This window comes from Bos mutus, chromosome 27 (genome assembly GCF_027580195.1).
Source record: "Bos mutus isolate GX-2022 chromosome 27, NWIPB_WYAK_1.1, whole genome shotgun sequence".
NCBI classification, from domain to species: domain Eukaryota; kingdom Metazoa; phylum Chordata; class Mammalia; order Artiodactyla; family Bovidae; genus Bos; species Bos mutus.
This window is the reverse complement of record NC_091643.1, coordinates 11,000,831-11,013,163: the sequence shown is the minus strand read 5'-3', so window position 1 is coordinate 11,013,163 and position 12,333 is coordinate 11,000,831. Positions and strand designations below refer to the sequence as shown.

Genomic DNA, 12,333 nt, shown 5'->3' with positions numbered 1-12,333 from the left:
TCACAATACCCACAGAAAACTTCCATTAACTTCCATATAATAGGTATATATATCCTTAATAATTTTTCTAAAGAAATAATATAAAGCCACTTATTTATACCCCTTTTTCTTACTTGGGGACTAATTATGGGAAACTTTTATATCTTAAAATCTAGGCCTATATCATCATTTTGTGACAAATAGTATTTAGCCTAAAAATGAAAAATAACATTTTAGAAATCCATTATTATGAATCTTTACACTGTAATAAACATCCTTATATAGATATACATTTTGGAATAATTATCCAATTATAGCCTCAGTGTAAATTCCTAGAAGGGAGATTGATCAAAGCATAAATATAATGTGTACACTCTTGTTTTTTGACTGCCAAATTATCTGGTTGTAATGATCACTATCTATCTATTTGTATCAAGCTGTAACATTTTTAAGTTAGTTATTTTTAATCATTTGGACATTTGAGTGATATGCTTTCTAAGTCTTAGTATATCTTAAATTTTACTTTCTTTCACTATCATGTTAAATTTTCTTAATTTTCCACTTGTCCTTTAGTAATGAGCTCTTTCTTTTTTTGTTAATTAATTCATTTTTTAATTCAAGGACAATTGCTTTACAGATTTTTGTAGGGGGTCATAGAGGATCTTGCCTTGATTTATGTCATCGAGTGGTCTGCCTTTGTTTTCCTCTAAGAGTTTTATAGTTTCTGGTCTTACATTTGGGTCTTTAATCAATTTTGAGTTTATCTTTGTGTACGGGGTGTTTCATTCTTTTACATGTAGCTGTCCAGTTTCCCCAGCATCATTTATCGAAGAGGCTGTCTTTGCCCCATCGTATATTCTTGCCTCCTTTGTCAAATATAAAGTACCCATAGGTGCATGGGTATATTTCTGGGCTTTCTATCTTGTTCCATTTGTCTATATTTCTGTTTATGTGCCAGTACCATACAGTCTTGATGACTGTAGCTTTATAGTATAATCTGAAGTCAGGAAGGTTGTTTCCTCCAGCTCCATTCTTTCTCAAGACTGCTTTGGCTATTCAGGGTCTTTTGTGTTTCCATGTGAATTGTGAATTTTTTAGTTCTAGTTCTGTGAAAAATGCCATTGGTAATTTGATAGGGATTGCATTGAATCTGTTGATTGCATTTGGTAGTATAGTCATTTTCACAATATTGATTCTTCCTACCCAGGAACACATCTGTTTATGTAATCTTTGATTTCTTTCATTAGTGTGTTATAATTTTCTGTGGGTAAGTTTATTCCTATATATTTAATTCTTTTTGTTGCAGTGGTGAATGGGATCGATTCCTTAATTTCTCTTTCTGATTTTTCAGAAAATTGATTTTTCTATCAATCTGATAGATTGTTAGTATATAGAACTGCAAGTGATTTCTGTGTATTGATTTTGTATCCTCCAACTTTGCTAAATTCACTGATTAGCTCTAGTAATTTTCTGATACTATCTTCAGGGTTTTCCATGTACAGTATCATGTCATCTGCAAACAGTGAGAGCTTTACTTCTTTCCTGATCTGGATTCCTTTTATTTTATTTATTTTTTCCTTCTCTAATTGCTGTAGTTAGGACTTCCAGAACTATGTTGAGTAATAGTGGTGAAAGTGGACACCCTTGTGTTGTTCTTGATCTTAGGGGGAATGCTTTCAGTTCTTCACCATTGAGAATAATGTTTGCTGTAGGCTTATCTATATGGTCTTCACTGTGTTGAGATAGGTTCCTTCTATGCCTGTTCTTTGAAGAGTTTTCATCATAAATCGGTGCTGAATTTTGTCAAAGGCCTTTTCTGCATCTATTGAGATGATCGTATGGTTTTTATCTTTCAGTTTGTTAATCTAGTGTATCACATTGAATTGCATATACTGAAGAATCCTTGCATTCCTGGAATAAACCCAACTTGATCATGGTGTAGGAGCTTTTTGATGTGTTGCTGAATTCTGTTTGCTAAAATTTTGTTGAGGACTTTTGCATCTATGTTCATCAGTGATATTGGCCTGTAGTTTTTTTGTGTGTTGTCTCTGGTTTTGGTATTAGGGTGATGGTGGGTGGCCTTGTAGAATGAGTTTGGAAGTGTTCCTTCCTCTGCAATTGTTTGAAAGAGTTTTAGAAGGATAGGTACTAGCTCTTCTCTGAATGATAGAATTCTCTTGTGAAGCCATTTGGTCCTGGGCTTTTGTTTTTTGGGAGATTTTTGATCCCAGCTTCAATTTCAGTGCTTGTAATTGGGTTGTTCATAGTATCTACTTCTTCCTGGTTCAATCTTGGAAGATTGAACTTTTCTAAGAATCTGTCCATTTCTTCCAGGTTATCCATTTTATTGCCATATAATTGTTCGTAATAGTCTCTTATAATCCTTTGTATTTCTGCATTGTCTGTTGTAATGTCTCCTTTTTCATTTCTAATTTTGTTGATTTGATTCTTTTTTTTTTTTTACTTTACAATATTGTATTGGTTTTGCCATATATCAACATGCATCCGCCACGGGTGTACACGTGTTCCCCATCCTGATTCTTCTTTTTTCTTTATGAGTCTGGCTAAAGTTTTGTCAATTTTGTTTATCTTCTCAAAGAACCAGCTTTTATTTTTATTAATCTTTAGTATGTTTTTTTTTTAATTTCTTTTTTGTTTAGTTCTGCTCAGATCTTTATGATATCTTTCCTTCAATTAATTTTTGGGTCTTTTAGTTCTTCTTTTCCCAGTTGTTTTGGATGTAAAGTTAGGTTGTCTGTTCGATGTTTTTCTTGTTTCTTGAGTAGGATTGTATTGTTATAAACTTCCCTCTTAGAACTGTTTTTGCTGCATCCCATAGGTTTTGAGTTGTCATGTTTTCATTGTCATTTGTTTCTAGAAATATTTTGATTTCCCTTTTGATTTCTTCAGTAACCTGTTGGTTATTTAGAAATGTGCTGTTTAATCTCCATGTGTTTGTGCTTCTTACAGTTTTTTTTCTTGTAATTGATATCTAGTCTTATAGCATTGTGGTCAGAGAAGATGCTTGATATAATTTCAATTTTCTTAAATTTACTGAGGTTTGATTTGTGACCCAAGATGTGATCTATCCTGGAGAATGTTTTATGTGGCCTTGAGAAGAAGGCTTATTCTTCTGCATTTGGATGGAATGTCCTGAAGATATCAGTGAGATCCATCTCATCTAATGTATCCTTTAAGACTTGTGTTCCCTTATTAATTTTCTGTTTTGATGACCTGTCCATTGGTGTGAGTGGGCTGTTAAAGTTTCCTACTGTTATTGTGTTACTGTCAATTTCTCCTTTTATATCTGTTAGTGTTTGTCTTATGTATTGAGGTGCTCCTGTGTTGGGTGCATTGATATTTATAATTGTTATGTCTCCCTCTTGGATTGATCCCTTGGTCATTATGTAGTGTCCTTCCTTATCTTCTGTAATCTTTATTTTAAGGTCTATTTTGTCTAATGTGAGGATTGCTACTCCTGCTTTATTTTGCTTCCCATTTGCATGGAATATATTTTTCCATCCTCTCACTTTCAGTCCATATGTGTCTTTAGGTCTGAAGTGAGTTTCTTGTAGATAGCATATATATGGGTCTTGTTTTTGTATCCATTCAGCCAGTCTGTGTCTTTTGGTTTGAGCATTTAATCCAGTTACTTTAAAGTAATTATTGATATATATGTTCCTGTTTCTATTTTCTTAATTGTTTGGGGTTGATTTTGTAGGTCTTTTTTCTTCTGTTGTATTTCTTGACTATATAAGTCCATTTAACATTTGTTTTTAAAGTTGGTTTAGTTGCACTGAATTCTCTTAACTTTTGCTTGTCTGAAAAAATTTTTATTTCTCCATCAATTTTGAATGAGATCCTTGCAGGTACAGTAATCTTGGTTGTAGATTTTTCTCATTCAGTACTTTAAATATATCCTGCCATTCCTTTCTGGCCTGCAGAGTTTCTGCTGAAAGATCAGCTGTTAAGTGTATGGGGATTCCCTTGTATGTTACTTGTTGATTTTTCCTTGCTGCTTTTAATATTCTTTGTCTTAATCTTTGTAAGTTTGATGAGTAGGTTTCTTGGCATGTTTCTCTTTGAGTTTATCCTGTATGGGACTCTTTGTGCCTCTTGGACTTGATTGACTATTTCCTTTCCCATGTTGGGGAAAATTTCAACTATAATCTCTTCAAAAATTTTCTCGTAACCTTTCTTGTTCTCTTCTTCTTCTGGGACCCATATAATTCGAACCTTGGTATGTTTGGTATTGTCCTAGAGCTCTCTGGGACTATCCTCAGTTCTTTTCACTCTTTTTACTTTATTTTGCTCTTCAGAAGTTGTTTCCATCATTTTATCTTCTAGCTCACTGATTGGTTCTGCCATAGATATTCTGCTACTGATTTTTTCTAGAGTATTTTTAATTTCAGTCATTGTGTTGTTTGTCTCTGCATGTTTATTCTTTAATTCTTCTAGGCTGTTGTTAATTGATTCTTGCATTTTCTCCATTCTGTTTTCAAGGTTTTTGATCATCTTTACTATCATTATTCTGAATTATTTTTCAGATAGCTTGCCTATTTCCTCTTCATTTATTTGGACTTCTGTGTTTCTAGTTTGTTCCTACAATTGTGTAGTATTTCTTGGCCTTTTCATTACTTTTTTAAAAAGGTATTGTGTTTGAGGTCTCCTTTTCTAGCCTTCAAGTTTGAATTCTTTCTTACATTTGGTTTCTGCCCTCCTAAGTTTGGTCCAGTAGTTTGTATAAGCCCTGATTAGGGTGAGAGTTCTGCTATTTTTTTTTTTTTCCCCCTCTAATGGTCAAGGCTGAGTGAGGTGGTAATCCTATTTGCTGATGACTGGATTTGTATTTTTGTTTTGTTTGTTTAGCACCACCTGTGCAGGGTGCTTCTGGTGGTTGGGTAATGCCAGGTCTTGTACCCCAGTGGTTTCCTTTGTGTGAGTTCTCACTATTTGATTAACTTTGTATGCCCCTTGATGAAATTGAAAGTGGAGAGTGAAAAAGTTGGCTTGAAGCTCAACATTCAGAAAACTAAGATCATGGCATCTGGTCTCATCACTTCATGGGAAATAGATGGGGAAACAGTGGAAACAGTGTCAGATTTTATTTTGGGGGGCTCCAAAATCACTGCAGATGGTGACTGCAGCCATGAAATTAAAAGACGCTTACTCTTTGGAAGGAAAGTTATGACCAACCTAGATAACATGTTCAAAAGCAGAGACATTACTTTGCCAACAAATGTCCGTCTAGTCAAGGCTATGGTTTTTCCAGTAGTCATGTATGGATGTGAGAGTTGGATTGTGAAGAAAGCTGAGCGCCGAAGAATTGATGCCCCTGAACTGTGGTGTTGGAGAAGACTCTTGAGAGTCCCTTGGACTGCAAGCTGATCTAACCAGTCCATTCTAAAGGAGATGGGTCCTGGGTGTTCTTTAGAAGGAGCGATGCAAAAGCTGAAACTCCAATACTTTGACCACCTCATGCAAAGAGTTGACTCATTGGAAAAGACTCTGATGCTGGGAGAGATTGGGGGCAGGAGGAGAAGGGGACAACAGAGGATGAGATGGCTGGATGGCATCACCCACTCGATGGATATGAGTTTGAGTGAACTCCAGGAGTTGGTGTTGGACAGGGAGGCCTGGCGTGCTGCAATTCATGGGGTCACAAAGAGTCGGACATGACTGAGCAACTGAACTGAACTGATGGTTAGTTCTCTGGTAGTCTAGGGTCTTGGAGTCAGTGTTCCCACTCCAGTGGCTCAGGGCTTGATCTCTGGTCAGGAACTAAGATTCCACAAGTGGTTTGTTATGGCATTCAGTGAGACTAAAACAAATACCCAAAATGAGAAGCCAAAGAGGAACCTTAGACAAATGTCAGTTATAAAATCAGGCAAATAATAATGAAAATAATGAAATATATACCTATACATATATACTCATTAGTAAAATCAAAACAATCCAACAAAAATAAAATACAGTAGATTGACCCGCCGAACAAAAGAAACCAAAAATTATATCTACCAGTTAAGAACAAAACTAACTAAAGCACAAACTGTGAAACAAACTAAAGCAAGGTGCCAAGTGGGGAATAAAGCAATGAAAACAAAACTAATAAACATGTTGAGAGGAAGAAAGAATAGATATGCAAAGTTAAATAGAGGTAGATAAAGAAGATTTATATACATTAAAGATTAACTGCAAGGGGAAGAGAAGTGAGTTGCCATTTCCTCCTCCAATACATGAAAGTGAAAAGTCAAAGTGAAGTCGCCCAGTCGTGTCTGACTCTTAGCGACCCCATGGACTGCAGCCTACCAGGCTCCTCCATCCATGGGATTTTCCAGGCAAGAGTGCTGGAGTGGGGTGCCATTGCCTTCTCCAAAAATGAAACTAACTAAAGCATAAACTGGAAAACAAAACTAAAGCAAGGTGTCAAGTGGGGAATAAAGCAATGAAAACAAAAGTAACAAATATTGTGAGAGAAACGGAAAGAAATAAATAAAGAAAGAATAGATATGCAAAGTTAAATAGAGCTACAAAAAGAAAAGCAAACGAAGGAATAAATGTGTAAAAATAATAATAGGTTTTTAAAAAGTTAAAAATTAAAAGAGGAAAAAAAAAAGGGAAAAAAAAGGAAAAAAAAAAAAAGAAAATCTCCATAGATTTCCAAAAGTCCAGTGTAGAGGCAGAAGTTTATAGGAACAAAAAAAGTGACTGAGAAAGAAAAAATAAAACTCAAAAGCTTAATTAGATTTCATAGTGCCAATAAAATTGACAACTACAATGGGGGGAGGTGGTGGGAAGGGAAAAAAATAGAAAAACAAAAAAGTGAAAAAAGAAAAAAAAAAACCCCAAAGAGTCTACAGAACAAGTCAAAACACAAGAATAATAAATGTTTTTCTTGAGTCACTGCTGTCAGCGTCCTTTCCCTCGCTGGGAGTCACAGTCTGCCTCACCTCCCTAGGATGCCCTCCAACACTGTGCTGGTCTCAGGACCTGCTGTGGGGGCAGCTCAGATTCTAATCTGCTCCTACTCCTGTGTGTTCTTGCCTCCAATGTCCACAGCTGTCAGAACTAGTGTGTTTTCTTTTGTGGGAGCTCTCAATGCCCTTTTATATATGTTCCATAGACACAGAGTCTGCCTAGTTGATCATGCGGATTTAATGTGCAGCTTGTACAGCTGGTGGGAGGGGTTTGGGTCTTCTTCCTTAGCCACACTGTCCCTGGGTTTCAATTGTGATTTTCTTTCCATCTCTGCATGTGGCTAGTCCACTGGGGTTTCCTCCTGAGGCTGCCCTGGAGGACTTGGGTGTTCCCCAGTGAGGGCCAGGTGTGGAGGTGGTACAGCTGCTTGGGTTGCAGGGGCTCTGGCAGCACCAGGGACTCAGGGGAGTTGGCAGCCAGGGCAGCATGAAATATAGTGCTCTAGAAGGGTATGGCAACCAGTATTGGCCAATATGCTCCAGTATCCTTGCCTGGAAGCCTGACAGGCCACAGTCCACAGGGTTGCAAAGAGTTGGACAGACCTAAACGACCCTGGGTGCATAAAGGCAGGACATTTTTGCCTGTGTCAGCTCTGCCCCAGTGAGGGTTGAGCATGAAGTTGGCACAGCTGCTTGGCTTGCAGGGACCCTGGTGGTGCCAAGTGTGCAGGGACATGGACTGCCTCCACCACAGGAGTTACGGCTCTATCAGAGTCTTTTCCGAGCCTCTTGTAGCTGGGGATCAGAAGGCCTCTTTGGCCAGCTTTTCTTCATATCTCCTCGCATTCAGGCACTTAGAGGGCTCCCTTACTCGGGGTCCTTCTCTGTTGTTCGGTGTGTCAGGCACACAGAGGGGCCCCCCTGGCTGGGGTCCTACTGTGTGGTCTTGCACATCAGTCACTTATAGGGGCACCCTGTGTGGGGTCCTACTCTGTCGTTCAGTGTGTCAGGTGTTTGAAGGCCAGCCTTTCTGTTGTTCAGCTGCTGATGCAGGCGTGTTCGGAGAGAGAGGCCATGGTGATGGCTCCACCCCCTACACGTGACTCAGCCGTATTGCCTTGCTTCCATGGCTGCCTGGCTTTCCTCCACAGGCTTTTCCCACCACAATCTCCTCCCTCACATCCTCTCAATCCGTCTCTCTGCAGTCAACAGCAGCCCTCGCCCTGGGATTTCTCCACAATCCCTAAACTCCAGCTTGCATCGCTGCCTCTTCCAGGGGACCTGCGTCCCTGTCCAGGGTATGTATGGCTGCGGCAAGGACTGTCTGAGACTCATTCCATTTAGGCTGCCACAAATTGACTGTTTTACTCTCAGCCTTAAGTGTTTTTCCTCTGACTCAGACAGTTGCCCCTATGATGTGGGGAGTGGACCCCTGCTTCAGTTCCCCCACCTGCAGAGGGCAGGTCCAGTCCCACTCACACTCCTGTTTCCCCCCAGTTCCTTGTCCTACTGAGTTTTGCGTGTGTCTAATCTTTTCCTCTGGTCAGGGACTCCTGTCCACTCTCAGCTGGTGTCCTGCATGCACTTCTGTGTCTGAAGGTGTATTCCTGATGTATCCGTGGAGAGAGATGTACTCCATGGTCCACTTACTTCTCTGCCATCTTGTTCTCCGTAATGAGCTCTTTCTTTAATGAGTATGCATAGAAAGACAAATATGTAATATACTATTAATAGTAACAGATTAGAGGCACTTTTGAGGCTCTATTTACTTTAAGAAATGCTGAGTGTATTTTTACCCTCTCTTAACTCTCTCCACTGATTTTTCTGTTAAGTTTGAACGTTAGATCTAGCCTACTGTTAATTAATTCTTGTTTTTTAAACATTATTTTCTTGGCTCCAAAAATATTTTATCATTTTTAGTTTTGTGCTGAGTTTTACAACAAACATTTTGACTTTATTTTTGCTTAAGCATTTCCATTAATCATAATTCTGAAGGATTACCTTAGATTTTAATGAGAGTAAGATCCTTTTCTGTCCAGAGAGCTTGCAATGCCTGTATCTTGCCATTACTCCCCTCTCTTGATTTATTCAATAAATTGTATATGCTTGTAAGTATGCAAATCATTCTGCTTATTATAGTAGTAACAAGTAATAAACACTCATGCATTTTTTTATTCCAAAGAGGCTTTATTGCATTGAAACATTTTCAGTTTACAGAAAAATTGAGAAAAGAGTACAACTTTACATATATTTTACAATCAGTCTTCTCTATTATTACCATCTAATATTAGTTGATAAGTTACAATTGATAAAGCAATTTAATATATTATTATTAACTAAGGTCCATACTGTATTCATATTTTCTTAGCTTTTAATAGATGTCCTTCTTCTGGTCCAGAGTCCATTCATGAGACATCATTATTTTTTGTTTAATGTTTCCTTTGGCTCCTCTTGGCTCTGATTAGTTTTTAGGTTTTTTGTTTTTGATGTCCTTGTCATTGTTGAAGACTATTGGTGGGGTATTTTTTAGTGTGTTCTTTCATGAGAATCTAAATATTCCTTTAAAACTATTCAAAACAATAAAAACTAACCATTAATATTAGCACCCAGGATGATCATTGTTAAATTATTTCAATATATAGATGTATAGACAGGTGTGTTCATGTGTGTTTGTGTTTTTATCCTTTATAGAATGTGATTGTACTTAGAAATATTGTATCTCTTTCTTTTTTGTTCTAAACTAAAATCAGTTTATATACTTAGAATGGAATTTTAGAGGCACTTTGCTTTATTGACCTAAATAGTTACCAAAAATTGATAAATAAGCACTTAGGATATTTTAGGAAGACACAAGACTAAGACTATTTGCAGCTGAGTTAACAGATGATTTTTTTTTTCTGGAATTGATTATTATTTACTTGATCCTCTCTCTTCAATTTCCATGCCTTTTAAATAAATTGCTTGTATTAGAAATATGTGGGCTCAAAAAAATAGTAACACTGTTATTTCATTTTGTGCTTTATCTTGTTTTCCCTTATAGCAACAGTCACTGACGGTCTTGCCCTATAGAGAGGATAGTACCAAATAAATCACCAGAAACTGGCCTAAACCAAGAAGGAAAAAAAAAAAAAAAGCATGTTTCTATGTCCCCTCTGTTGTCGGTGCTGAGGGTTTAAATTATGAAATAATAAATCATCTGCACCTGAATCACCCTAATTATGTCTGGTGTTTTCTCTGTATTTTCAGTTTCAACTTCCGCTGTATCTAACTTGAAAAAGACTCTGAGTCAGCTAAAAGCAGTCAAAGACCCTCACCCCACAAAGCCCTGAGAGCCTGCCAGTTGTGTCTAAAGACCCCAGCAGAGTATCCCTTTTCCTTTCTGCTCTTTCAGTTGACCTGAAGCTCTCCCCTACTTTCCTCCTTCCTCCCTCATGGACTTCAGCTAGCCTATGACTTGTCCTAGTGGCATTTACTCAGGAGTTGTTGAATCCAGTCTTTCTCTTGTTACCACCTCTCCTCTTTCAAAGCTGTGTACCTGCTTTAGTGTGTTCAGATTCCTGTTTACCAAGAGGAGGTTTACCATGAAGCTAATGGCTTCCCTGGTGGCCTAGACAGTAAAGAATCTGCCTGCAATATAGGAGACTGGGGTTCAATCCCTGGTCGGGAAGATCCTCTGGAGGAGGGCACGGCAACCCACTCCAGTATTCTCGCCTAGAGAATCCCGTGGACAGAGGAGCCTGGCGGGCTACAGTCCACGGGATTGCAAAAAGTCAGACATGACTGAGCGAGTAATACTTTCAAGGAAGCAAAAGCATCAGGGCCACTTACTTGCAAAGGTTCTTTTCAAAGTCATGAACCTAATTTTTATGTATCTTTTGAGAAATGGTGTGTTACTGGGTTCTAGTAGAGATGGAATATTTTACCATGGGACACCAGGTGGCCATCCATTTGGACTGCTCATTACGGTCTGCCAAGTCGTAGAGTCAGACTCCTGTGTCATTCAGCACAGGAGCAGTGGTGTTCCTCCTCTAGCTTGTGCCTGTGGCCTTATATTCGTCCGGGTCCAATCAGGAGATCAGGGATTACACAGTAATTTAAATAGGTAGTTTAATAATATACTCCATTGGAGAGCCATTATAAAGATATCATGAGAACGCAACAGGTATCTTAGGTCTGAGGGAAACTACCCAAGGAAGGATACGCTTGCAAGAGTGGCCACTCTCCCAAGGCTGAGGTTCAGACCTCATTGGAGAAGGTGTAATTTCTGCCTACTTGATGGCTTGGGCCAGAGGTGGTCCACAGACATGGAGAAAAGCAGAAAACATAACTCCAGCTGGTGCTGCTGAGAGAACCAATGCCACTTTGTGTGCGAGCTGGAGTGTACAGTGCCTGAATCAGGGTGGGTGTGGGTAAACCACAACTGTTGCAGGGGTTGTACAAAGTCTGTGGAGGTGGTGCCACAGGAGCAAGACCTGAAGTCCATGATGCGGTATCAGTGCTAAGTGCTAAGTCACTTCAGTCGTGTCCAACTCTGTGTGACCCCATAGATGGCAGCCCACCAGGCTCCGCCATCCCTGGGATTCTCCAGGCAAGAACACTGGAGTGGGTTGCCATTTCCTTCTCCGATGCATGAAACCGAAGAGTGAAAGTGAAGTCGCTCAGTCGTGTCCGACTCTTTGCCACCCCATGGACTGCAGCCCACCAGGCTCCTCCATCCATGGGACTTTCCAGGCAAGAGTACTGGAGTGGGGTGCCATCGCCTTCTCCGTAGGATCCAAGAATGTGGTTACTGGACCCAGGGAGGCCAGCGAGATCACCTAAGGGAGACATACTCTGATAGCGTGAGCACCTGGGACAAAGCATCATTGGATGTCTTCTTAGGCCGCCGCTGCTCACGCCCTGTGCAGCACCGAAAAAAAGCCAAAAACACTACACGTGGATGGAGTCTGTTCTTCCTTCAGTGTGCCTCTGGTGCCCTCTGCTGGCTAGTCCTACCATTGCCTTCACGAACGGAGAAAATAGTGTTCAATCCATTATTGCAGAGCAGGGAGTGAAACTGGAAATCTGAATCTGAGAAGGAATAAATTGGTCTAAACCAGAGATTTCTCTTTTTATCACAAGAACAGTTGTTTAACTTTTAACCTACATTTTCCTTTTTTATTTTTTCTTTTGAGGCCAATTGTCGAGCTTCTCTAGTCAGTTTTTCTGTTTTCGTTTGGAGAACTATCCCTTTGGACCATGACAGAAGTTTGGCAGCTGTTGCCCTTTAATTCCTTGCAGAAATGCCAGAAAAGTTATTCCCTTCAGTCCCAGAGAGTCAAGTTTAGGATTCGCCAGAGTCATCATAATAGCTGAAGTGGCAGGCTTAAAGTATTGCATCTAATAATTGGTGAATTTAGGGCTGTTTAAAATTGTATTTCTGTTAGAAGGAAACCAG

The 12,333-nt window shown here is 39.2% G+C and overlaps 1 protein-coding gene across 1 annotated transcript in view; it reads left to right on the top strand.

Moving 5' to 3' along the window:
- LOC102268068 (disintegrin and metalloproteinase domain-containing protein 5-like) overlaps positions 1 to 11,964 on the top strand; it is a 112,184-nt gene extending 100,220 nt beyond the window's left edge. The window contains exon 14 of the mRNA XM_070364107.1: positions 11,778 to 11,964. Coding sequence (XP_070220208.1) covers positions 11,778 to 11,964 — 187 coding nt within the window. The remainder of the gene's footprint in view (positions 1 to 11,777) is intronic.
- Positions 11,965 to 12,333: the final 369 nt, after the last annotated feature.